The 27105-nt window shown below is 28.4% G+C and overlaps 4 protein-coding genes across 7 annotated transcripts; 2 read left to right on the top strand and 2 right to left on the bottom strand.

Annotated features, from left to right (window-relative positions):
* The first annotated feature begins 754 nt into the window (after positions 1-754).
* Positions 755-4121, top strand: LOC111028828 (uridine diphosphate glucose pyrophosphatase-like). Of its 2 annotated transcripts, none has more exons than XM_022307591.1 (6): positions 755-1076; positions 1155-1263; positions 1347-1390; positions 2765-2829; positions 2893-3106; positions 3801-4121. In XM_022307591.1, exons 2-6 carry the CDS (start codon positions 1183-1185, stop codon positions 4036-4038), a joined length of 642 nt encoding a protein of 213 aa, XP_022163283.1. In that variant the 5' UTR covers positions 755-1076; positions 1155-1182; the 3' UTR covers positions 4039-4121. The 2 variants fall into 2 exon arrangements, with proteins under 2 accessions (XP_022163283.1, XP_022163282.1); XM_022307590.1 differs by having other exon boundaries at positions 758-1047; positions 3801-4120.
* On the bottom strand, positions 4063-7923 carry LOC111028827 (beclin-1-like protein). Its single transcript, XM_022307589.1, has 8 exons — positions 7608-7923; positions 7382-7539; positions 7108-7259; positions 6986-7040; positions 5837-6024; positions 5416-5689; positions 4334-4548; positions 4063-4260 (listed from the first exon to the last, which is right to left on the bottom strand). The coding sequence occupies exons 1-8, from the start codon at positions 7717-7719 to the stop codon at positions 4152-4154; spliced, it is 1263 nt and encodes a 420-aa protein (XP_022163281.1). The 5' UTR covers positions 7720-7923; the 3' UTR covers positions 4063-4151.
* Positions 7924-8393: 470 nt separating this feature from the next.
* On the top strand, positions 8394-15872 carry LOC111028826 (adhesion G protein-coupled receptor A3). The gene is made up of 16 exons (XM_022307588.1): positions 8394-8951; positions 9037-9105; positions 9174-9245; positions 9310-9381; positions 9494-9565; positions 9651-9870; positions 9973-10130; positions 10291-10427; positions 10514-10725; positions 10795-10947; positions 11012-11164; positions 11237-11386; positions 11504-11964; positions 12034-12225; positions 12293-12397; positions 13220-15872. The coding sequence occupies exons 1-16, from the start codon at positions 8701-8703 to the stop codon at positions 14652-14654; spliced, it is 3912 nt and encodes a 1303-aa protein (XP_022163280.1). The 5' UTR covers positions 8394-8700; the 3' UTR covers positions 14655-15872.
* Positions 15873-16908: 1036 nt separating this feature from the next.
* Positions 16909-26547, bottom strand: LOC111028816. 3 transcript variants are annotated; one of them, XR_002603945.1, is made up of 7 exons: positions 26217-26546; positions 24231-24312; positions 23125-23273; positions 21833-21977; positions 21626-21758; positions 17024-17220; positions 16909-16943 (listed from the first exon to the last, which is right to left on the bottom strand). XR_002603945.1 is itself a non-coding variant. In XM_022307578.1 (6 exons), the coding sequence occupies exons 2-6, from the start codon at positions 26298-26300 to the stop codon at positions 21661-21663; spliced, it is 558 nt and encodes a 185-aa protein (XP_022163270.1). In that variant the 5' UTR covers positions 26301-26362; positions 26422-26547; the 3' UTR covers positions 20388-21660. The 3 variants fall into 3 exon arrangements, 2 of the variants coding, with proteins under 2 accessions (XP_022163270.1, XP_022163271.1); XM_022307578.1 differs by lacking the exons at positions 16909-16943; positions 17024-17220 and having other exon boundaries at positions 20388-21758; positions 26217-26362; positions 26422-26547; XM_022307579.1 differs by lacking the exons at positions 16909-16943; positions 17024-17220 and having other exon boundaries at positions 20388-21758; positions 26217-26362; positions 26426-26545.
* Between the last annotated feature and the right edge of the window lie 558 nt (positions 26548-27105).

Raw genomic sequence — 27105 nt, 5'->3', positions numbered from 1 at the left:
AATGTACCACATTCAAAATTCGAATGAGTTGTTTCTTAGTAATTAAAATGTTTGTACTAAGGATATTAGTCCTTAAAACTGGTTTTACATAAATAGAATATAGACGTAAAATTGGATCTACAGTAATTATTGTACTCGGGCTATTTTTACTAATTATTTATATCCATAGATCAATATAAATGACAGCAATTTTCAAATCGCCATAGCCCCCATAGCTTATAAACTCATTTTATCCCTAGAACTCAAAGTTAAAAAACTACTCGTATGAATTTTTATTTTGACTTAAGGTCAAATATTTCAGAAAAGTGATCTGCATAATTTATAGTTGAATAGGGGTGTTCTCGTTTGAAAAATAGAAGTTTGTATTTCCACAGCACACTCCTTAAAAACCAAGCACAAAAAATCTCAAGAATTTGAAATGGTGGTCTTTGAATATATATAAAAATGTCAAAAATCAAATGTTGAACAACTGCATTATCGAAGAAGAAAAAAGGTGAGTGAGAATGCCTAGTCACTAGTGAATTACCCTGTAGGTAGTATGCAGTGAGAGTAGTAGTTGTTCGTAGTCGTTGTCATTTAATATGGTTTAAAACTTTAAACCCACAGCGACCGTCACGTAGTGTCATTGAACAGTGATATTAGTATATTATTAGTTATTACCATATTATTACTTATTAGTAAATACGTCATACTAAATATTTAATAGTAAAAAATAATACTTTAAGCTCGAGTCTTGAATCTTATTTTATTATATTTATCATCACCGGTGTTCACTGTGATAACGGTTGACATGGACACACAATACTCTGTACCTATTGGCTATAATTATAATAATATTTATTATTTAATACGGCATTACAGTCTGCGACGACAATTATTATTGATATCCGATTGTGCGACAGCTCGGGATCGATCAAATAGTATTACTCAGTTGTTCGTCAGTTACGTATCATTTTCCGATTAACTAGGCAGAGTTGTGCATTTAAAGTTGTTTTCCGCAAAAATTTCGACGTTCGTCCGACGCTCTGAATAACTATTGTTACGCCGGTACTTGGATAATATTCAATTTTTTTTTAGTACACATCACATTATTACGTCGTTTCGGCTTTCCATAGTTTTTAACAATGTTGTAATTTTGTTTTTCTTGTGCACAGATAACTCGGAAACGTGTTTGAAACAACCATGAAGCCCATTACTGATGTCAGGGTTGTTAAAACCACGGAATCGGCATTCATTAGACCGTTTTCGTTGATATTTAAACAAGTACATATCGAAATCTTAATTTTAATTTGAAATCTCATGTTGCACAAAATATCAGTATAGTTGTTTGTTTTTCTTCTGTTTAGGGAGGAAATGAAATAAAATGGGACCTAATCGATAGTCATAATGGGTAAATATAATTGTTTTTATTAAAACTAATAATGCATTATTCTAGGGTCGTATTGACATGACAAAAAAAAAAAATGATTAATAGTGGTGTACACAATTTGAATACATGCATTAATGAAAGTATAAGTGCAATCGTGTTCTAAACAATGTTTCAACAATTTAGTATAATATTAGATATTTTAGACACCACATTGTATATTAAGTGTTACTAAGTTGGTTGTGTTTCAAATTTAAGTTAATTCATTATTAGTTATTATCTAATTGTTATTAATTATACTTAATTGTATAAATATATGGTAGGTTTCTATAGTCAATGGTCATAGCTTTTTGAAATATTCATAGTAAATGGGTCAAATATAATAATGTAAATACATTTTGTCTTATAAATCAAATTTGACAAAAGTGTATAAAACAAATTACAGTCAGATTTAAACAAGCATGTTGGAACATACTGCATTCCTAATTTTTATTTCCAACTTAAGAAGATAAAAATATTTTTCACTGTAATAGTTTAAACAAGTTAGAAAAATAAATAAGTAAATTAAAAAATATCTATTTGAATATATGTTATAATTATTGTAATTATTTATAATAGTAAATAATAATCTCAAATATCTTACATCATACTGCATACCCAATCATTTTGCTCTTTATTTTATAAGTATTTATTTTGTGATCTATACTACTACCTAGAGTTGAAAGACTTATTAAGTATTACAATTATCATGAAACTAAGAAATACAATATATTTTTGTTTTAACATACACCCTTTTTTCGCAGTTTTTATGTGTTACTAAGCATGCTGAAAATGACTGTGAAATCCGAATTCCCAGCTAATTTACCTCAAAGGCTCCTATAATATATTAATATATACACTAAAAATTAATAAAATGATCTGGTAATGCTAAACAGTTCTCTAAAAATGTAAAATGAGGCGAAACAAAAGATTTACATTTAGTATGTTAAGTGTCTGTTACATAAAATTAACTATGTTTACTAGAAATGCATTGTTTTAGAGCACTCAAATAATAATGTACTTTGCATTGAAATCCTGGCCCTACTTGACCTACTTATAAGGATAACTTAATAAGTTGTATTAATAATACAATTTATAATTTTTACAATTTGTTTTCAGTATTGATCAACTATATTTAATATGCCTATTATCTATTTATAAGATGAATGAAAAAGATACATTTATAGATAATAATATGTACCTAGGTACCATTTTTCTCAATAGCCTGATCGCGATAATAGTTTTTTTATTTTAATTCCTAAATTAAAATCACTTTAATAATATTAGGTAATTAACGTCTTTAAATTATTATTATAATGATATATTTGTTTACCTGGCTGGTTTTTTGTTTATGTGTAGAGTGTTTGTGATCATTTACAACAGAACCAGAAATACATTGGTGTGCGTTAAACAATTTAGACCTGGTAGCAATTGAAAATTGATTGGTATATAGTATTGTATTTTTGAATTTATATAATTATTTGTAGGTGTCTACTATAAAAGTATACCAGAATGTGATAGACCAAAAGATGGACTTATTGATACCGTAAAATATCCACCTAGTATTGGTTTGACTGTAGAATTTTGTGCTGGTATTGTAGACAAGAACAAGACACTTGAAGAAATAGCTGTTGACGAGGTTCGAGAAGAATGTGGTTATGAAGTCAAAGTATCAGATATGGAAAAAATCATCAGTTGTAGGTAATGTAATTATAATGTTTTTTTACTTTAAAAACTATGATCTAGTATGTTAATACTTATTATTAAGGTATATTAATAGTGCATAATTAGGTCCCTATTTTTATAAAACATCTCATATTATAGTTTTTCTGTTTACAAAGACAGTGTATTATAGAAGTAATGTAGGGTAAATAAATATTTTAACATGAATACATCTTTATTGTCATAAATTGAGGGGCAAGAGTTGTTTCTGTATAAAAGATATTCACCATATTATATGCCCCAAATAATCTTAAATGAAGCATTAAATAATCTTTTTACTACAGCTCCAATGAACTCAATAGTAATTTCAACTACTTACCCATGTTTTGAACAAACCAATTATATTGTTATGCAATTTTATATAAAATTAAAAAATATATATAATATACATTTTACAATAAGCAGCTGTACATTTATAAAAAAATACTTTTGAACTTAATAATTTTAGGTACTTATGAAAATAAAACAAATATTAACAATCATTAGACACATTACATTGATTTTTAGAACACTACATTATGAAAATTTGTTTTCTATATAATGAAATTAATATTTAAAAAAATATACAATTGATATTATATAGGTACTATAACTTAATAATGTTAGTAATGTATTAAAAACAATACAAATTGAAAAGTAAATTATTGAACTGTTGTGATTTTTTTATTTCTAGAGCTGCATTAAGTACAGCTGGTTCTATTATGACATTTTTTTACACCGAAGTTACTGATCAAATGAAAATTTCTGAAGGAGGAGGTCTTGCACACGAAGGAGAAGATATTGAAGTCGTTGAATACACTATACCAGAAATCAGAGATATAATCACTCAATCAGAAGTTTTAAATGGGTCGTCTAGTTTTCTTTTTGGCTTAATGTGGTTCTTGACCAACAAAATTGTTTTGAATAATTAAATTTTTAACCAAGTACATTGTTGATTTACTATTTAATAAGTTATACATTTATAAAAAAAATATAAAATACAAATTATATTATTTTTCAAATTCATAATCAATTTCTTTTAAGTTTATGTTTCGTGATTAATCTTAGCAGATACCCAACCTAAGCCCCATTTTAAATTGGTAAGCATAAACTTAAGAGCTTTAGTCCAACCTTCTTCGGAATTCAATTGTATTCTGTAACAAAAAAGTTCATTATAAGCATTACTGCTCAATAATATTTTTAATAAAAGTGAGTATATATAATTACCGGATGTTGTATGTATTGCCAGTCGCTGAATCTTCTATTTTTCCTTTTTCCATTCTATACGGTAAATGAAATCCAGAATTACCCTTTTCAACTTCTTCTTTGAATTGCTGCAGGCAGTCTAAAAATGCAACCATAGCCAAATCAAATTTTGTGTTCCAGACAAAGCGTATGCCACCTTGGCCATACAGTGGCAACGTCTTCTTTTCGCCCAAGACCTATAATATTAAAATTATTTAATAATATTATAATGTATTATTAATAATGAAAATGTATACACATATTAACAAAAGATGAAGAAATATATTTATCTAACATACTGCTCATCTCTGTCTTTAATCTCTGGCATCAAATAGTCACCAAATTGTGATTTGTATAATTTGTATTGTAAAAGTATCCTTCATATATTGTCTTATAATATAGTTTGGGTAGGAAGATTGTCACCAATTCCATTTGAGTTGTCTTGGCTTACTTTATCTTAATTGTATCCTATCTGACAAATTGTTTTTTTGCCAATAACCTAATCACATACTAAACTTGTTAGGAAGCGACATACATTGCCTCCATCTCCAACTAGTTTTTCACTTATGCCATCTCTCGATGCTAATGCTGACGACACACTAATAACTACTTCTCACAAAAACCACTTTAAATTTGATGATATGATTTATAACTATTTAAATATGATTAGCTTGTGGGCAAACCTAGGGATAATCAAAATAAACGAATCTAAATTTACTAAAGTAACTTTTTTACTTAGAAATCTCGACTCACCTCGGTAAATTATAAATGAACACATTGGACCAGTATTAGTACTTTATATGACATTAATTTTGTAAATTAAAAAAAAAAACTATAACCTACCATACTCTTATCATAAGTTTTAAATTTCTAGCAAAAACTAAATTAGTATCTAAATAAATTTTGATTTGAAAACATTCGGGAATATTGTCAAAAAAATAAACATTGATTTAATAACTGGATTTAGTGATTGAAAGTTATTGCAATATTCAATATCAATTAATTATAAGGGAAATTTACTTTTTTTTGTAAATAATCTTAACAGAATATTTAAAATAACTTACTTCAACATAAGAATGATTTCCATAAGGTACAAGACGGTATTTTTCAAATTTCAAATTCATATATCTAGCTAGTGACACTAACAGCAATGTGACTTGACCCCACGCTGCATTTATTTCTGCCCAATCCACTGGAGCTGATGGCAATCTACCCAATCGCAATTTGTTGATGGTTCCAAAATGACCATGATGCCATATGTGAAAGGTTGCGTTAAACACATTTGTTTTTCTTAACTTCGCCAATTGTGAAGTGGTATACATTATTTGACATTCAACACTACAACAAATATTGTATATTCAACAAAATGTGTAAAAAGAAAATAATCTACTTTTAAATTTCAAATTATAAAAAAAAAGGTTAAATTATTCATAAATTTCATACAAGTATTTAAAAATCAAAACTCATGTTATAACAAAACCCAACCTTTTTTGTTTATCTTCTATGAGAATACAATCCCTTCGATGTTTACTGTATTCTTTCCAATACCGCTCCTCTTCTTTAATTAATCTTTCTTTTTCTTTCTCCGCTTCTTTTATATCACAATCTAATGCGTTTTCAGTCTCTTGCAAGGTTGCTAGTTCACTCATCAACTTTTTCTCTTCTTTCATCAACTGTAATCATATTTGTATTTTTGGATTAATTTTACAGTTGGGTATTAACTGTACTCTATTCGGAGTGAGATTGTACCTCGGCAACAATTAATTTTTGTCCGCAATAGTCACTTCCCCCACCTAGAAAGCTTGTAAGACTAGCACTGCGGAACGATGCCACGTCCATGAGCAAAAGTCAGCCGGTGAGGTACGATCTCATTCTGAGTAGAGTATATAATGATTGAAAGGTCAGGTGAAAGAGTCGACTATCTCCATAATTTCAATTTTGAAATAAAAAAGATTTGATAAAATTTGATATAAAATTTTTGGCATAAAATAGTACCCGGTTATTGCATCAAACTCTGAATACCAGGGATCGTCATTTGTATGATAGTAGCTACTCTAACAGACAAAGATATCCAATTATTGCACCGAAATGTAGACAGAATTTTTCTAAATTTAAAATTTAAAAAACATGCATTTCAAAAAGCAGTAGAGTCATTTCTCGCACCATACTCTTTGCTTGTGATAATTTATTATTTATTGGCACAGTTAGTAAAAATATGTGTCTTTAATTTTATCAACAAGTTTAGTACAGTCATTGTTAGTTAGATTGGTATGGAAAAGTGATAACAAGAAACCAGGAATTCTCCTTATTTGGATATAATTACTGAATAAATCAACATAGAATAATCAATTGTTTTAAAAAACATTTTTAAACTGATTTTACATTATAAATTTAAAAAACAAATATTCTGCCAAATAAAAAATTAATTAATTAAAAACAAAAATTTGAAATTTTTATAAATTTATGAAAAAGAACTTGGTGAGGTGTGCCATCTTTACCAATCTATCTTGCACTGACTGTACCTATCGTATATTTTTCGTGGACATTTTATGAACTTTATCACCTACATGTTTAATTGATACTCTATTCACTATTATATATCAAATAATAAAAAAGTATGTTTTTACTACTAACGTCTTCCAACTCTTTGTTCAGTGCATCCATGTCTTCTGGTTCTTCGGTGGAAAGTCTAAGCAATGAATATAATATTAACATTTAGTATCAATGGTCTAAAATACAACAAAAATGGTACAAACTCTTTCAAGTAATTGCTGTAATCTATGTGGTCCGCTTCGGCTTGTTGTAGCTCTTCTTCCATCATGTCCATCAATACATCGGTGCACTCATCACATAGTGGATGATTTACCTTTGAATTTCCAGATACAATATCGAAAAGGTTGGCCGCCACCTACCCAAATTAACGATACAATGATTATAATATTATACATAAGATACCAAAAAAACAAATGTGAAATTATAAATTGCTTTGCCTTATTCTTTTATAAATTACAAGGTTGACATGTAACTAACCTTCATTTGATGGCTAAGAGTCGGCGTTTCTCCTTCGCCCAACAATGTAAAACCATTATTTCCACTGGATGAATCGTTCAAGTGAAAACCGGGTATCATGTGATCAATGTGCTTTGCCTGAGACTCAAGATCAACTTCCGGACATGAGACAATCGGCACTGCAATAACAACGACAACCATTAGATACACCATGACAAGATCAAATGTCAATCAATCTAACACTTACGTGACAATTCAGCGATGGTGTGCTCGCTGATGCTGTTGAACGAGCTGTCCAATTGGATCGGCGTGAAACAACGCTGGCAAGCAAAACTAACGTTGACGTTGGTTTTAGACATCTTGGATTGTAGTGGCTCGAGGGACTTCAAAACATCACTCGAATTGACAACAGTAGTGTGCACAATAGAGGCGTGCCCGAGTGTAGAGAACGGTGTGCGAAATAATTATTAAAAAACCAACAGTATAAAAGAAAAATTTCGGACTTTCGACGGCTAGTAATTTTGCGCACAAAATGAAATAAGATTCACTAATAATATGGTAAATAGTAAATTGTAAATTATAATAATTATTATAACATTATCTCCTTTTGTTAACACAAATAAATAATAATAATAACGTTATCTGAGCGATAATAACAAAAGATTAAAAAATAAAAACCACTACTTCCATAGAACAATACTGCGCACGTGATAGTACGATCATTGAACTATTCTGTGGTATGACCTTGAATCGTGGTTAACGACACAGATATATATCTGTGGTTAACGATGACAATAATGACAATATATCGTTGTCGCGGGTTGCGAGGCGCCGCCGCGATGGTCAACAAGACGCGACAAGTGACAACCCTCGACGCTTCGATGAAGACGTGAGTAGCGACGGCAGACGGACCACGGCCGCCTATGGTTGGCAGCTTTTGAGGTTATATTTTTATCATATTTTGGAGAGTCAAGAAAATAATAAATAATATTATGTATGATATTGTTATATATAATAATAATAATAATATTGCTCAACGATAAACGACGACGGACGAAAACAAAAAAAAATTGTAAACAAACCGAAAATGTTTGACGTCTCCCGCAGATAGGATCTACAAAATTGCCGTTAATGCCGCAACAAAAATAGAATAGTGTGTGTGGTGGCCTTTTGTGAGCCTTTTTTGCCTGGCATGTTGGTTGTTCGTACTCTGATACTTTTGACGCGATGAAAGCGTCCGACGAGGACGAAGAAGAGGTGGTCTTTCGAGGTGCTTCGGTGTAGACGGCGAACCGAGGTTGGTTGTACTATAAGAGGTTTGTCGATCGTTAATTTTTGTCATGTACCCGGGTTCATTGCTTTGGGCCCTATGGTTGCTGTTGGTCGGCGCTGTAGCATCACAAAAAACGGCAGCTGCGGTGGCAGTAACGTCTACGGATGTTGCAGCGTGTCCAGAACGATGCGTCTGTCCCAAAAAAAGGATTAGCGACAAGTTCAACAAAGTGAAATGTGGTGGGCTTGACAAGCCCGTCATGTATCTCAGCGAGATACCCCTGGTTCAGCTGTCTAATTTTACCGGAGTAACATTCTTGTAAGTCATGTACACCACTGTGTCTACTTAATCCGTGTTCTTTGACTTTCCAATATATTATATTATTGTATACGTTTGCTCTTAGAGATCTGTCCAGCAACGTTATTGCTGCTCTGCCCACAAATGCCATACCTATTCTGACTTTACAAAGGCTGTAAGACTATTTTTGAATATAATAATTGTATATTTTATGTAATATAATGTATCTATATGTATTTGCAGAGATCTGACCAAAAACCTAATCTCTATTATTCACGATGGTGCGTTTCGTGGCACACCAAATCTTAAAATATTGTGGGTTGTTTAAATTGATGCTTTGTAATGATGTTACTAATAATATAATTATATTAAATTGTAGAACACTGACTGACAACAAACTCAGAAATATATCTCAAGGCATGTTTGAAGGACTCTTTTCATTGGAACAATTGTAAGATGAATTAACTATAATATTTAGCATTCACCTAATTTTAAATTGCTGTAAAATGGCTTGAAAATACAAAATTAAAATCTCTTTACTGATAATTACATTTATTTTACAGGAAAATAAACAAAAACATTATTGCTCAAATACCAGGCAATACGTTTACATTTTTGAATCATCTCACTAGACTGTAAGTATAAACTATTTATTATTTATTACTTATATTGATTATTATTTAAAATTGATCTTCATACTTTCATTTTGTTTGCTTATAGAGATATATCAGACAACCCATTAGTTTGTGATTGTGAAATTTCTGGATTTCTTGAGTGGGTAGATAAAAGAAAAGTTAAATTAGGACCGAAATCTGAATGTCATGAACCAACTTCATTGAAAGACACACCTATTAAAAATCTACATCTTGATATGTTGAACTGTGTACGCCCAAAATCAAATACACCTCCAGCCATCGAAATTTTACCTTATACAAATCTCGTAATTTTAAATTTATTTACCATCTATTCTACTAGTTTAGAAAATAATTTATCTAATTTCATGTATTTGTTTACTATTTGGAATTGTCCTTTTTTTGTAAAGGTTCTCTTTGAAGGAGATTCAATAGAATTATTATGTCGTGCTGTTGGCACAGATGCTCTAGAAGGTATTATTTTGACTTGGAACATAAATGCATTGAATACTAATGCTTCAATAATTGTTACTGACGGAGATTTTGAAAACACTGGCTTAATCCAAAGGTAAGTGTTAAATACTATCAATTTTTACGTTTTGAAAATTTTAATATGTCTTACTATTAGATTTTTACAAATTAAATTTATAATTTTAATTATATTAGCTTGTTATGAAAAAAATTAATTAACTGAATATTTTAATTTGATAATTGGCATTCTTTCACAGTAATTTGTCAATAGCAAAACTTAATTCGAATCATAGTGGAAAATATGAATGTAAATTGAACTCTTCTAGTGGAACTCGAATTCAATCAATTTCACTGACTGTTATTTCAAATAAGACTAAATTCTGTGGAGTTGACGGTGATTTAACAATAATACATCTATAACTGTCTTAAATTATTTTGTATTGGTATATTTTAATAGGAGAATTTTTTTAATCATTTTAGAAAGTAAAGATAATAAAGGAATATATGCTTGGACTCGTACCATCTCAGATGTAACACCTGTTAAACAATGTCAAGCAAATGAAGAAGTTGAACCTTTAGCTAAAGGCACAGTCAGTAGGCATTGTAATTTGAATGGTGTATGGGAAACGCCTGATACTCTAGACTGTCCTTACACAAGTCCGACCACTCGTATTTTTTACACATTATCCAAGGTATGATGATATAATATAAATATTAATTATATTTAAAATATCTAATTTTATTTTTACATTTTTTTTTAGACAAATGTTACTCATAAAGATAACTCAGAAACAGCTAGGAAGTTATTTAACTACACTAGAGATCATTTTAATGAAATTAAAGATAATCTTGATATTAGTTTTATTGCAGACATAGTTGATGACTATTTGGATGTAATACGCAATGAAAAATCGGTATTTTAACTTTATATTTTAAATGTGTTTGATTAAATCTAACATGAATTTTTATACTTATTAGTTAGCTCCAATCGTTGTAGATTTGATAAGTTTAATGGCTGAACTACCTAGAGAATTACTATTAGCTGCTCAAAAGAATGATAAATCCACCTCCAGACTTGTGAATGCTTTGGAAACTTCATTAGAATTTACTTCAACATTAAATTCTCGATGGGTAAATTGAAAATGATTATGATTTTCAAATATTGTAACAATTGAAATTAGAATATACACTTATTGATTTCAGACATCAGCTATAGCAATGGAAGAATTCATTATTTCAAAAGAAAATTTCAATGGTTTAATATGTATTTGGGGTCGAGATCAAGATTCTCCAACTACAATGAATTCATTGATGTGTCATGTTTATAACAATGATAGTCTTTATCAAAACAAAGTAAATTCATATCACATATTTTTCAAACAAAGAATTCCAAATATTAGTCTTGTATATCCTGTGGGATACAAATTTAGACCATATAAATTAATTGTTATCATATTTAAATTTGCTTAGATTATTGAAGCGTCAATTAAAGTACCAAGTTCATTATTCATGAGTGACTCAAAGAAAGATTTGCTTAGTAACGAATTAAAATTAGTATTCATAGTGTATGAAGATGGTAAAATGTTTCCTGAACCAATGATAACAGCTGAAGACAATGTCACATTACTGCCTACGGAAATAAAATCTTGCATTTTAGTAACAAAATTAGTTGGCGTTGAAATGGAAATTGTACCAGAACCACTTATCTTAACATTGCGTCAACCTGAAAATTATGATCATTATTTGACTATGAGACCTAGCCCATCGTGGTGGAATCCTTTATCGGGATTATGGGATATTAATCCAAACACCAGTTGTCAGCTAGCACGCATTACGGGCGGCATGTTGGAGTACACGTGTAATAGATTTGGTTATTTTGCATTGACCATGAGTCCAACGTTGGTGCATAATATTTTTCCACCAACTAATATGTACGAAAATAGTGTCTAGTATTTTAAAAGTTAAATGTTTATGTTAATTTATCTAATGTAATGTTTCAGTACTGTTGCAAAAAAAACAAAATTGTTTGCACATACATCAATTTACATTGGGACTTTTGTTGGAAGTACGTTTCTTTTATTTTCAGTCACTCTTTTTGTGGTACTCAATAGCAACATACAAATGGCTAAAAAATTGAAGCACTCCCTTCCCAATACTTGGTTTGCAATGTCAATGTTCTATTTAATCTATTGGTTAGTAAAATACATATAGAAAGTAAATGTTTGAAATGTCTAATATTTTTTTTTTAAATTAAATTAGTAATGGTATTCATCGGACTGAAAACCCTAGAACTTGCCAAATAATAGGATTGTTGATTCAATTTTTTGGTCTAGCTCCATTGTTTTGGATGACAGTGACTATTAAGTAAGTTGTTTTTTTTTATTAGCTTCTAGTTATTACTATTCTAGCTCTACAATTACTAATACTAACATTAATATCAAAAGAATAATACAACGTAGTTATAGAAATATAGAATACATTCATATAAATCGAAGACTTATTGAAGTATACAGTTATCGTAATCAGTGAATAAACACATTGTGTTACTTAAGTGGTATAAATAAATGTGGATTATGGAGTATGTTATTTGTTTAGTACGGCTTTAGGGAGAAAATAGAGGGACTTATTAGTATGGAAAATTCTGAAATAAATTAGGAAAATGGCTTATCTCTAATGGAGCCATTAAGTATTAAGCAATAGGATATTATTAAAATCTGCAATAGAGGCGTAAGAAGCTTTGGGAAACTGATTTAGTGATTTGAGAAGAGGAATGTGAGTACTGTGTTCAGATTTTGACGATTGAAATGAGTTGTTTTGCAACATTTGAGAAGTGCTTTGTATTTTAGACATCCTTTGTAGCTGGAAGTATGATCATCCGAGTAAATGATACACTTAGCTGGAGTACCTTGTCTTTGGTACAACTGTCTAAAGAGTGTTTTTTCCATAATTAACCCTACATAGTGGCAATAGTTGGCAGTTAATTTATTATATTTAATAACTGATAATACTCGTAATTCAATTATATAAAATAAAGCCTGATAAGTTAAGCTGCTTCAATTTGTATTTACTTAAAAAAAAATTATATACATGTTTATGCAGAGCAATGCCTATGAGAATTAACTGTTAGTGTTTTAATGTACTTGCATGCTTTAAATAATTATCGTTTTAATTTTTGTTTTCTTATAGAGTATTGTGTAAACGTGTACATAAGCCATTCCTCCCAGCTGGCACTCCATCTGATGATGGCGGTGGTATGAACATTCCACACGAAGATGTTGTGGTAAAAAAGCCACTATTGGGTATATATATGGTTGGCTGGGGCATACCAATGTTATTGTGTGGAATGTCAAGTGCTGTTAATTTGCCTGGTTATGGAGGACACGAAGGAGATTATTGCTTCTTAAAACCGGGTCCTGCCTTTGGTTTTATTCTTAGTGTGGCTTTAGTGGTTGTTATCAGTATTTTCTTCCTCAGTTTAATTGTTTCCTGTGTTGCCAACGATCTTGACTCTAACGTACAGCTTTCAGAAGGTACTCAAGCCACTGATCTAGAACTATTGGATCAGACAAATAGCATGGTGGAACACAATAGTTGTCGCAGCCTCACAACTCCATCAAGCAAAGTAGAAGATCCCGAACAGTCTCCTGTTGTTCAACTGAGATTTTTCAATGGAACCCTATTGGGATACTTGTTGTCTGTTGCAATGACTTATTTTAATGTTGCAATTATGCACAGTCCAACCATACAACTATGGTTGGGTGTTTGGTTTGCTTGTTTCAATATATTTCAAAACTTTTTGATAATGTGGTTCTACATATTTGTACGAAATGATGTTCAGAACGCATTTGTAGAACTTAAAGAACATCGCTGGGGAAGAAAAAAAGTTGTAGATTCAGTCCGCGCTCCATCAATTAGAACTGATAGTTTTCAATCTGTGAGGCCAAAGTCCAATAGTGAAGTTGTGTCACTGCAATCATTTAGATCACCTCAATTACAACTTGTTATGATGCGACATCAATTAAATGCTGAACGTCAAATTGATTATTACAATCCACATCAAATAACTGTAGCCAAGCGATTTTTCAAAAAACAAAGGAGGAAACAAAATAATTTACCTCGACGTCCACCATTGACTTCACCAGAACTAACAGACAATGGTGCTTACTACTGTCAAAATGGTAAAACCAATAATCTACGGCTGGAACTAAAACAAAATGGTGTATTCTCAGACAGTGCCATTACTGATCATGAGTATGTTGAGGTAGATGGCCGTACACAATACCAACATAAGTATATGCAACCAAGAGACTACTCTACCGAAGAATTTGTAACCAGCCAAATGAGTGGTGCTAGTTGTGAAGGTATTTCAGACAGTGTCACCGATTGTGGAAGGAACATAAGTGAAAAAGAAACTTGCAGTAGTCCTCATGTGATAGTGTCTGACTGTTCTAGTGCAAATCCATTGAATCACACATATGAAACAATCACCCCCAAAAAAGAGAGATGGACGGATGCCAACAAAAGAAAAAAAGACATGAGAAAATCGCATAAGGCATCTGGTTATACTCTTGCCAGAACTAATAAATCTGATAGTGACGAAAATGACGAGACTTGTGTTTAGAAAAATCTCCAATTATAATTAACCTTTTGTATCTTTTCCTAGTTGAAGTATTAAACATTTATTTATTAGTTTTAAGGGTTCTAAATAGTTATAATGTATTTGTATATTTAATATTTATTTATTACTGACACTAATAGTGTTTTTATCCAAGTACTTCCTATGTACTCTTAGGTCTTAGCCATTATGTATTTCTGTTGTATAACTAATTAAAGCATATTCTTGTGTTTAATTTAAAACTAATCTCAATTGAAGAATGATTGATACAATTAGTGCAGCTTAATTAATAAAATATTCCCACCGTCAAATAAATTAAAAATTTTATGGTTTTGTTTATTTATATTAATAGTTGAAACTTAAGTTTAACACTAACATATTTTATTTCATGCTAGTATTTGTAGTTTAATTCTTTATTGTTAGTTATTATAATTATAAAATGTTTGGTAGGTCTTATGTTTATTTGAGTTGTAATTAGTTTTAGTTTTGTACCTAGTTTTTACAGGTAATCCAGCTGTACTACTGCCATTTTTGTTTGTTGTTTTTTTCTTAAGTTTATATGATACATAACAATAATTATTTGTACAGTATTAAATTAATAACAATTAATGACTATTATTTTTAATTGTAGTCTTTACATACACATTATTAATTAGGTATAGTTTGTTAAGTCATAACTCACAGCATCATTCTGTAGTTTTGTTGTGAATTCCACTTAGAAATAGTTTGTACTTAATTTTTTTATAGAAATTACTATAATTAACTCATTTGTGTGTATACGATAATATGATTTAAGTGTTTTATTAACTGAAATCAGTGATTCTTATGATCTTGTAAATTATTTATAAATAATTATTTTAAGAAAATTGAACTGGTCAACTTTGAAAATGTTATAATTTTCTAAATATCATAATATGTATTGGGTATGTTACATAAATATTTTTAAAATTCTGTATATTATTTTGATTTATATAGTATTAGTTGCAGCTCAATTAAACCGAAGTATAAGTATTACAATTTAAACGAAACTTGATCAGTATTCCATGTTTCTATGTTTGTGTATACCAATATTAAATTGTGCTTAATAAGTAATAACTGATATGAACTTTTCATTTTAGATTAACTTTGAAATGTATTCTACTTATTACATACTATGTACTATTATTTTTTCTACTTTTTTATTTTATGTATGCATTAAATATATATTAAAAATAAGTTATTGTATTGAAATATTATTATTATACATTTAGTTAAATTATTAGTATAAAATCTAAATTTAAAATAATATAGTCCTATAGTTAGTTCAACATTCATTTTGGCTATTGTATCCAAATGTAAATGTCAATAATGGTGATTTTTTGACAACCAGTGGCGTAGCTGTGAACCATTTTTGGAAGAGACAAAATATTAAATACCTCACTTTAAAATAGTTATTGATAACGTCCTAATGACATTATCAAGTTGATAAGTGTGTTAAATATTAAACTGTACCTATTGAATATTAAAACGAATTTATTGTTGAAAACATGTATAATCAAAAATAAATATGTAATAAGCAAAAGAATAAAAAGCTTCCTTTTAAATATCCCACTGTTTTGACAACTTTGACTTAATGCCACAAAATAATACATTCTTTATAAAAGAAGAAGGTTTATTCATATATTATAGAACTTGAGATGAAGTGCTTTAGAAAATGAATAAGTTCTTCTTACAATATCTATTGGGTTGGTACCTATGTAAAACCATAACTAAATAAATTGAAAAAAATTGTTCTTTAACAATTTTATCCTATTTTTATCATCTAGTTTAAAAATACAGTGAGAAAATTAAAATAGATCTAGAATATGGTATTATTGTACTTTGGACAAAATAACAATTATTGAGTTGGATAAAATATTTAGTGATAATTCTGATATAATTAGCAGGATGAGTGCTCTTCATCCAGAATCTTCAACATTTTTGACATATTATGACACCAACCCTCAGTACCATAGCCAGGATTTTTTTCAGGGGGAAGGGATTAAGCCCTAAAGCCCCCCCCCCACCATGCTACAACACTGCTATAGCTCATGTATCTGACATTGAATGCTTAAAATTGAATAGAATTAAAAACTTTATATTGAACAGAATTAAATAGATATTGATGAAATAATTATAACAAGTTTGCTCATGGAAATCACAGAATTATTTTTAAATAGTTTTTGTTATAAAATTACATTAATAGTAGTGAACTGATTGCAATTTTTTTATTCATTGTAACTATTTTCTTATATTTTTTTGTACACAAACACAAGCCTAAATTTAAAAAAAAAAACATTTAAATTAAAAGAATAAAATTATGCACTTATTTATTTATTTGTTCATTAAATACTTACATTCGTCGTTTATTATTTTTTAATGCACTAGTTCATCCCTTAGGTATAATAACCAATACAAGTATTGCCAAAACGCGAACGGTAAATATAGGAGCCCGGGTTGGGGGTACTTCAGTACTTATCCCGAAATGTAATGGATATTAAAGATATTTTGTAGCATTCTCAGGTGGGTTTCGGTTCTTTTTTCATTACGCATCCTGAAAAACACAATATTCAAATTTGTTAGAAAAGATGCATAAATGATAGATAAATAATAGCTTTGTTCTATGATAATAGATAATAGGTAATTATTGTCAATTGATTCTCTAAATTTGACAATATTACAATGCAATAGACAGGTTAATTATGAGTCGAAAACTGCAGTCTATAATCTCCAAATTCTCAAATACAAAAAACTATTCATAATAATTAGGTTATTAACGAATGTGAGGTCTCTCTAAGAAAGTCCAAATGTGGTCAAAATGTATAAAATTCAAATAAAAAATTCGACTAGAAATAAATTAATGACCTATATAGGTCCCACTGTCCCAGTATAAATACAATGTGATTATTAGAAACTTAAGCCTTTTGAAAGAAAGTGTTTTTTTTGTGCGTTTAGAGCTTAGACCAATAATCGGAAGTCTAATTTTAATATTGAAAAAATATTTAAGTTCCTTCGCTTCTTGTTTGTGTCTTGCAGTAAATGAATTTATTATTATTTTTTTTAAATAATACTAAAGTAAAAGTGAATTTTGAAAAAAATAAGACAATTTATTTGGTACTATAGGAACTAATAAATCAACACAATAATCCGAAAATCCATTTCATAACCTAGAAAATAAAATATTAAGGAATTCAAATATGTTTTAAAAATTAAAATCGGACTATCGGTACCTACTGCGTTAATTTTTTTTCCGCTTTTTGAGAATTTCGTGTTGAAACTTTTTTGACCGCAAAATAATGTGTCTTGTGACTGCAAGTATGTAGGTACCTTTACGTTACAGATTTCCAAAAATCTTAGCCGTAGTTTATCGTCAATTACATAAAGCGTTCGGGAAACTCACACACACTATAATTGATCAGTCATACACACAGTCATATATCACTCACTGCATTATTTTGCCTAAACCCGACCCCTTAAAAATGGTTCGCTTCCAACAGCCTTAATAGTATGTACAAATCACAAAAAAATGATTTATTTTTGTTTTCCTAGAACTGAAACTACTTAATACTTAGTGTTTTTTTTTATTATTGAATCATTGAGGAAATTAAATAACTTTTATCTTACAGGTGCACATAGATACGGTTTATGATTTCAAATTTGATGAGTTCCAAGTCGTCAGTAGTTCAAAAGATGGCACTATACTTATCTGGGATTGTCTCAGCTATAATGATAGAAATTACATGGAGCCCATGGAGGCTTATAAGAAACATTATAGTCTACCTGTTGACGTTATCGCTTTGTGTATTGCTACTTACTTACTTTACCTGTCATCGGTGATGTAAAATACATAATATTATTATATCAACATTTTATTTCAATATAACGTATTACGTTAAATTAGTATTTGTGCTTGGTTTAACTACTAATGTCCTCTCATATTCCTTTATTTGGTATTTGACTCTGTCTCAAGAACACACTGTACCAGAGATACCTAACGTTTTAATAATAATTACCATACCTTATTTTTCATTTATTTAATTTTTATTTAATCTTCAAGAAGTTGAATCACGTAAAAGAATATAGTATAAATGACAGTAATTGATAAATAAATTATAGAAAAAAATGCAAAAATATTGCCATTAGCCACGTATCGAAGCATGGATATAAACTACCTTTTGAATAAAATCTACTAATTTCACTTAGAATGGATTGAATAGCCATTATTTTTCGAAAATTTACTAGACAAGAAATGTTAAAAAGAGAAGTGGGGCCCTAATCTAACTATCCAGTAGTACTAAGCCTCCTACTGCAGTTGACTTCACAGGGCTTAGACTTTTAGAGAGCTTATTTAGTTTCAACACGCTTTAGATCCACGACGGCATAGGACGTACAGGTGTTCAGCTATTTTTTGAGTATTTAAATCCACGGTTTGTTTGTTCTCGTGGCAACGAATTAAAAAGATTTACTATGGTTTGTATTCATCTGGGATTATAAAATATTATCTAATATGATAATTAAAAATATATAATTGTACTAATCATAAAACCAGTACTCCATACAATTAATTTTAATTTTTTGATGTTCTTAAATTGTTTTCATTTATTTTCATTAATATAACTTAGGATTTTTTAACTTTAATACCACCTTAAAGAGACATCTGATTATTGATTAATATTATTCCTTACCTAATAAATTCATTGTGAATAGATTTTCAGGTTCAGAAATCTGAAGATTATACACTGCACTCTCTAATTATTCCTTGTTTATTTTTCTTTTACTTCCTAAAATAAGTGGTATTTCCAGACATAGACTCTTCAAACACTTTAAATTATTAATTTTAGTATGGAATGATCCATCTAAATATTCTAAATATAAAAATATTATATAAAATAAGTCCAACATTTATATTGGCAATCATATTTTTATTAAAACAGTCACTATTTGGCATAAAAAAATATAATAATACTGTGAAAACAGCTAATGAAAATGTAGTAATATTATTCAATACTCTTACTATGAAATAAGAATACTAAGTCTCAATATGCATCATCTATATTTTTATAGTATATTTAAATAAAATACATACAATACTAATAAATATATACTATTCTATATATAATATATATATATATATACTAAATATACATAATACATTACTTTCAAAACACTATAACAAGGTATACATGAATATATGTTTATAGCTTATAAAAGAAACATACATATCTACCTAGGTACATAGAAGCACACTACAATCGTTTTAGATTCGTAAATATAATTAATCTAAATTCTACAATAATCGTCTAGATACCTATTAAATTATATAGATTTTTAAAATCTGTTTATGACTATCCAACATTTGTTTTTAATATAAGTATAATTAAATACTATTTAATTCTATAAGGATATACAATTATACACACATATATATGTAGTTTTATAATATAATAAAAATATAAAACGTCCTTAGCTAATTCTTATAGGGTGTGAGGAAGTTAGTTAAGTATTATTACTTTTTATATTATTAAGTATGAATAAATAGTTTTCGATTAACACGATTTAAGAAAAAATTAAATCATCAATGAACATTATGATAAACTTATAATTTTTAAGATAATCTGTCATAACAAAAAAAGTTATCTTAAATATAGTATGGTAATAATAATTATTATAATAATCATATTAAATGAATGATATTGAATGGTATTTAAATTTTTTTTGCCATTATAAAATATGATAGTAATATTACTGCTATCATAATTACGTGGGCCACTGAGAACTTTCCGCAGTATCAGATTACAACATTTTTCTTTTTTTTTACAACGATTAAATTAAAAAAAATATTTGTAGAGAATTGATTTACAAAATAAAATATATTTTAACAGATGCAGTAAACTTCACACTTATTATAATATTGAAGGAGATGCGTCGATCGTGGAATTACATGCACTTAATATGAAAGATTATTTATAAGGAATATAAAGTTATTTCGTGAAGTACCTACAGTAAAGTCTTAGTAGGCATCCAAATTCTAAAGAATCAAATCAAAATTTAGTCTTTAGATTATTATTTTAAACGACTCTTATGCAGTTATCTTAACAACATAAACTTTTAAAGATATGTAAAATTGTTATTTTTTTTTTTTTACAATGTTTTAATATAGCGTATTCTTACTTTGGGAAATAACCAGGGTTTAAAGTGGGAAAAAATTCCAGAGGGGACTAATGTCTCCATATAGTTCTAAGCGTTGTATATTATATAATTTTATATATAATGTCTAATGTATAAAATCCTAATTTGTTAAAGGGGACACCTTTTAACCGCCGTCAGAGGTAGGGGGACTGAGTCCTATTGTGTCCCCCCCACTTTAACCCCTGGGAATAACTTGTAAAATGTAATAAATGCAGTCTTATAAGTAATTATGTTCGGTGATACAAAAAGGTGTGGCGTCAGAAGTAGATGTATGTATAGATGGATGATGTGGAGAGAAGTGTTATGCATTTTGTGCTACAGGGGATGCCGAATATCTGGCAAAAACTCTATTTGGAACATCCAATAAATTAGCTTTTTTGTATCTTAAAGAAAAAATGTTGACAAATTTTACTTTCAAAGTCCAACCATTTAAAAAAAACTAGGTAACACTTAAATGGTGCATGAAAATAATTCACAATTTTAAATAACAAATGGCATTTGATTTACATTATTTTTATAATTGAGCAAAAAAAAAAAATGGTCTATATTCGACGTACCTCATCTATGATATAATCAATTATAATGATAATTTTTAAATTAAATCTCACATCCCGTAAATGCACACATTTTTGGTTAATTATATTCAATTTATAATAAATTATAAATATCATACATAATAATAAATAATTTACGTGTACCATTAAGTATTTTGTTTTTGGTACATTATAAAACTAAAAATTTAAAAAGCTAATTAACATAATTTTATTTACGTAACATCGATTGTTGTTGCCGATTCTTCGATATTTTAGATGTTTAAATACCAAACATCACTACTATAGCGATCAGTTGAAATCATATACTCTTTGTTGAACTTCCCAATAACGATCAACTCTACTATTAAAGCTACAAACAAATGTAATATTTTTATTTCACATAAATTTGTATTTATATCAATTATATGTACTTAAAATACATACCTATTGTTGTGATTCCATAGTAAAAAAGGTAAAAATTATATCCAATCATATTTTTCATACCTAGAAATGTTATGGATAAAAGACAAATTATAAGGAAAATCTTATGATAATGCACCCATAACTCCATTTTTTTTCCACCTGTGGGCTACAAAAAAAAAAAAACAATATTTTAGGATTATTTCATTAATCTAATTTTGTTAATTTATTCTTATATAAGACATAAATAAAATCTTATCAACGTGTAATTATAAACCTTAGTAATAAGCATCTCATGTATACATTTTCAAGAATTTTTACTGAGAAACAAAAATGTCCTCAATAAAATCGAACCAATAAATAAAATGGAGATTAAATTGATATATCTTTATTAGCTGTCTAAGTAATTTTAAAATATATCATGTCTAAAAAATGCTATAATATATTATATGTTTTATCGAAATCTCAAATATCTACGGTTATTATTTTTTTGAGTTGCAAAATAAAACACTATTAAGTTGTTCGTAAAAACTTGTTAGGTACGTAAATATATTCTCGTCTTTCAGAATGTTTTTAGAATCTAAATAATTACCAAGTAGTAACTAGTAGATGACAAATTCTATTTTTTTATTTCACTAAGCAGTTTTGTATTGTGGCCTTTATATTATTTGTATGTAATGAAAATGTTTAAAAGATTTTTTAAATGTAAACTTTATCCACAACGATATCTGCAAAATCCGAAAATTTCAATTTAGATAAATTGAATAGGTAGTAAAAGGTTCCAGGCTAACTTAGTGTTCCTATCTAAACTCATAGATGGGAATGTACAGGATGTACCTAAATACTTAATAAATACTAAATTCTATTAATTTTATGTGCTACTAACTATTTATATAACATCCTTGACCTTTACACGATGAAATAAAATTGCCAATTGGTTTATATGGCCGAATTGATCCATCCGTCCTAAATACTCATATTATAAATTTTAAATATCCTGGTTTATAAATTGTTAGCGGTAATATTTTAATATTATTTTTTCATGTCATTAAATATATATATATATTATATATACATTATAATGTAATAACCTAACCTAACCTAGAATTTACAATAAATAATATTAACAAGTAAATACATTATTATTATCATTGTTATTAAATCAAAATGGTTATTTAAAACATTTTTGACATGTGCGAATGTGCAATAATTCTTTGGATTTACTATACGTTCATTTAACTGTACCTACCTAATAAAAAAGTCTCAGCATTTTTTCAATATTTAAAAATGTATTTACTAAAAATGTTTTTACTTACTAAGTCAAAAGATCTTAAGCCATTGTTGACAACAATAATTTTTATAAAAAACGCAATGATTAGGAACATATACATCCAAAAAATTAAAAGTATCGATGAACCTATCTTATGTTTAGTGTCAATTTCACACATATTTCGGCATGACATATCTATAAATATATAAAAAAACACACATAATATTATTATAAATATTTAACAAGTTTGCTATACAATAATTTATAGCTTTAAAGAAAAACGATTAAAACACTTTATAAAATATGCAGTTTATAAATACAATTTTCAATGTATGATCTTTAAGATCATTAAAAATATAATTACATTTTTTGTCGAGAAAAATAAAACAATTATAAATTGTTAAAATGGTTTTGAGTAAATTCTAAGTAATTAAGTCAATCGAGTCAATAATTAGTATTTTGATTGATTTGTGATATTATAAAGCTATGTAAAAATTTGATTTGCTTATTTATAAATCGTAAGTCATAATCAAGAAATCACAGTTAACAGAATATACAAATAAAAAATATAACATTCTCGTAGAATTTTTTTGTTCTTACAAAACACAAAAAGGGTTTCTATTATTAAGTAAAATGATATAATACAACTGCTAAGAAAATTATTAATTTCTTAAATATTTGTATTTTATTTAATTAAAAAAATTAAGTTCTTAAGTGGGTAACCGCTCTACTTTACACTGCTTAGGAGTCGAGTGTACTTCGTTTATAATTAAGACTACAATGTAGTAATGGATCTGTGGTAATTTTAATTCAATGATAAATCATTGGATACAATTGAAAATGGTTGTAACTTTCAGACCTAAATTGTTATTGTCAAAAGGTGACAATTTTCACAATTATATTTAAAAGATCTGAGAATTTCCAATTTCGACTTTCTAAAAGTATCTACTAGATCTAATTTTCTAAACCGGCACGGGAAGATATTACACTTATAACTAGGGATGTTAAGTTGAAATATTTCGATTGTTATGATCTCCTACGCCTATAATACACTCATACGTCATAAGTTATAACCTGCAAACACTGTTAAGCTAGAAAAATATTTTTTGTTTTTATTAAAACTAATATGTAAAATAAATATGTAATACATACCATTGTGTTCGCAAACACGGCAATTATATAAAATTATTAACGTATACATTAATAATGAAACAATTGAAAAAGAACAAAACAGCTGAAAAAAATTATTATAACACGTTATTAAAATGACAATATAAAAAAAACAAATAAACATATTGAAAAATTGAAAAATTTGAAAAATCAAGTGTATAAACTAGAAACGATACACATAGAGCAGTGGTGGTCAAACTACGGCCCTCGGGCCAACTCCAGCGCGCCATCATTCAATATCTGGCCCGAGAAAGAACTATAATATTTTATAGTTAAGTAAAAATAAAAAAAAAAGTAAATATAATATATATTCTTCATATTTAATACCGTAACGTTTTTGTTGTTACAATGTCTTTTAATAATATAAATAGGATTATGGTTTCTTATCTCATTTTCATACGATCACTATGGCTGTAGAATTTACAGTGTAGATAATATCGTCTGCCACCAAATAATTTTTGGAAATGTAAGCCGATATAATTTTTTTTCATTTGTAGTAATTATTAAGCTAAGTATTAAAGAAAGCCATTATGATTATTGAGTACAATAAAAACCTCGTTAAATATGAAATTATACACCTATAACTAAAATTCTGATGACTAAAGTAAAATTTTTTTTATGGACGTGGTAAACATAGAGGAACTTCAGGAGATTTGTAGCTGGTATAGAATGCACATTGTTATATTGAGTAAGTCACTGTATGCGTATGAGTTAAATTTGAATTCAATGACAAATCATTGCATAGGTACAAAAAATGATGATTCTGAGCGAATATGGTCTGTCAGTCTATATAATTATTTATTACAGAGTATATTTTATGATTTATTTATATTTCTATTAAAGCTATTTATTTTACAAATAATTCGGTAGTAATATGGTAAGTTGAATTAATTTTTCCCGAAAATATTTCATGAATTTGACGAGTTTTGTGCCTATGTATCTTTAATAGCAATAATAACAAATTACGGAGTACCCTGAATTACATTCTCAGGGTTTTTGACAAAACAAAGACACTTTTATGGACAATTATTTAATAAAAATCAAAAATTTAGCATGCCCAGTAGCTCAAAAAGTTTTTGAAAATCATACCATTAATAGAAAATAGAAAATATGAAAAAAATATCTAAAATATTCCAGAAAAGACTTTGAAAGCATTTGAAATGTTCTAAAACATAACACGTCTTTAAACAAAAACACAAAAAAGCACAACATTATAAAATTAATACATTCTCCACTAAGATAAGAATTTAATATTTTACAAATGCTAAAAACAATTTGTTTTGAATTTATGGTTGAATATTATTAATCGATTGTTGTTATTAAATATTAATAACAAACTATATTTTATACTAATTTTAAATAATTCATGGAAAAGCCGAATTACGGTTCAATTACGAATATTGTTTGACGACGTCAGTGAATTAGGTATTATTTTGTTCTAATATTGATTTGTTGTTCAGAGGTTGTCAGGCGCACTAATTTGTTCTCTGTATCTCTTTCTTTCTCTTTCTCTTTCTAACACTCGGGAACAAAGACAATTTGGGTCTTTCTAACACTCAAAGGAACCAATATTGTGTTTTAGCTTTAAAAAAACCTAAATTTAGGGTTATCTATGTTTGCATATTGGTTTTTTAGGGTACTTACATTTGTAAATCCAATTTTTGAGTACATAAAATAATACAACTTGAAAGTGCTTTTATTATATTGTAAGGAAACGGATACACCGTATAAAATCCAATGTACAAACACGGATAATGTAATTACATTTTAGTTTGATAATAGGTTGGACCATTTCATAGATTCTGAGCGGAGGGATGAATGTATTGATTTTACAATGATGTGTGTTTACAAGATATGTTTTCTGTTTAACATAAATGTTCTATGTTGACTATGTACAGGAATAAAAAAAACAAATAAGTACACTGATATTCACTTAATATAATACTATAAATGTGTTTTTCTACTTACCATATTAATAGTACCGATCACTCTACAGGGTATGGGAACATCCATAATTGGTTCGTCAATTAAAGTTGGACCTGTTTGCTGCATATCTAAATGCTAAGTGTTTGTGCTTAAATTGGTGTGTTCGATTTTCATTAGGTCCATTGATTCTGTTTACATTTTGAATGAAAGTCTTATATTAAACAGTACTTAAAATGCGTATAATTACCCACTGGACACGGTCTTACAATGACATGTATAGGTACTAATCACAGAATGCAATTTTGTAGTTATAACTTATATTATGTGCAGAGCTATTGTATGATAAGTGATAACTGATATAATACTGATGATGGTATTGAGGGTGGTGGGTTAGGTGACTGCAGCGTTTTCAAATCTGGTGGATGAAACTACAACGATCCAGTACACGGTGTAGAGTGACAACGCCTGGGAGTTTCTATACCCAGCCGATAATCGACACCAGTGGCGCAACAAGCCCTAAAATCTTGGAGGGAATACAGAACTACATAGTGTTAAATTCAAAAAAATTAATAAGTTATTTTCTTTCCTCCATCTTCCCCTCAACTTACAACCCTTACGTAGCTAATTTTGCTTAATTATTTTTCAACTATAAAACAATACAACTGTCATGTGTTAGGTTACCGTCATACATACATACATGGGGTTTAAACATTTCATAAAATATACAATTTTGAAATTTTTCATAAAACATTTCAAACTCGTAAAATATTTCAATAAAATTTGTTTTATTTATTTTTTCATCCATTTGTCATTACTTATTATTTTTTCATGTAATAATGGTATTATGTTTTTTTTCTCATTAAATTCTCGGAACACTGTGAATTTTGTCGTTATGTTTACCCAAGTTGCTCAAATTCTGTATTCGATAAAC

The sequence above is a fragment of the Myzus persicae genome, unplaced genomic scaffold, assembly GCF_001856785.1.
Source record: "Myzus persicae strain clone G006 unplaced genomic scaffold, MPER_G0061.0, whole genome shotgun sequence".
Lineage (NCBI taxonomy): Eukaryota > Metazoa > Arthropoda > Insecta > Hemiptera > Aphididae > Myzus > Myzus persicae.
Note: the sequence above shows the minus strand (reverse complement) of the source record. Positions and strands in the feature narration are given on the sequence as shown.

What these genes read in the sequence shown, in the direction of transcription:
- LOC111028827 (XM_022307589.1), bottom strand. Translation starts at nt 7,719, where the DNA reads ATGTCTAAAACCAACGTCAACGTTAGTTTTGCTTGCCAGCGTTGTTTC. An exon ending in CACCATCGCTGAATTGTCAC is followed by an intron (nt 7,540 to 7,607) that starts GTAAGTGTTAGA and finishes TTGTTATTGCAG; the next exon opens with TGCCGATTGTCTCATGTCCG. An exon ending in TACAGCAATTACTTGAAAGA is followed by an intron (nt 7,041 to 7,107) that starts GTTTGTACCATT and finishes TTCATTGCTTAG; the next exon opens with ACTTTCCACCGAAGAACCAG.
- LOC111028828 (XM_022307591.1), top strand. Translation starts at nt 1,183, where the DNA reads ATGAAGCCCATTACTGATGTCAGGGTTGTTAAAACCACGGAATCGGCA. An exon ending in CTAATCGATAGTCATAATGG is followed by an intron (nt 1,391 to 2,764) that starts GTAAATATAATT and finishes GTTTATGTGTAG; the next exon opens with AGTGTTTGTGATCATTTACA. An exon ending in CGTTAAACAATTTAGACCTG is followed by an intron (nt 2,830 to 2,892) that starts GTAGCAATTGAA and finishes AATTATTTGTAG; the next exon opens with GTGTCTACTATAAAAGTATA.
- LOC111028826 (XM_022307588.1), top strand. Translation starts at nt 8,701, where the DNA reads ATGTACCCGGGTTCATTGCTTTGGGCCCTATGGTTGCTGTTGGTCGGC. An exon ending in TTGAATCATCTCACTAGACT is followed by an intron (nt 9,566 to 9,650) that starts GTAAGTATAAAC and finishes GTTTGCTTATAG; the next exon opens with AGATATATCAGACAACCCAT. An exon ending in TAATACGCAATGAAAAATCG is followed by an intron (nt 10,948 to 11,011) that starts GTATTTTAACTT and finishes TATACTTATTAG; the next exon opens with TTAGCTCCAATCGTTGTAGA.
- LOC111028816 (XM_022307578.1), bottom strand. Translation starts at nt 26,300, where the DNA reads ATGCAGCAAACAGGTCCAACTTTAATTGACGAACCAATTATGGATGTT. An exon ending in TGATCGGTACTATTAATATG is followed by an intron (nt 24,313 to 26,216) that starts GTAAGTAGAAAA and finishes AATTTTTTTCAG; the next exon opens with CTGTTTTGTTCTTTTTCAAT. An exon ending in CCGTGTTTGCGAACACAATG is followed by an intron (nt 23,274 to 24,230) that starts GTATGTATTACA and finishes ATATATTTATAG; the next exon opens with ATATGTCATGCCGAAATATG.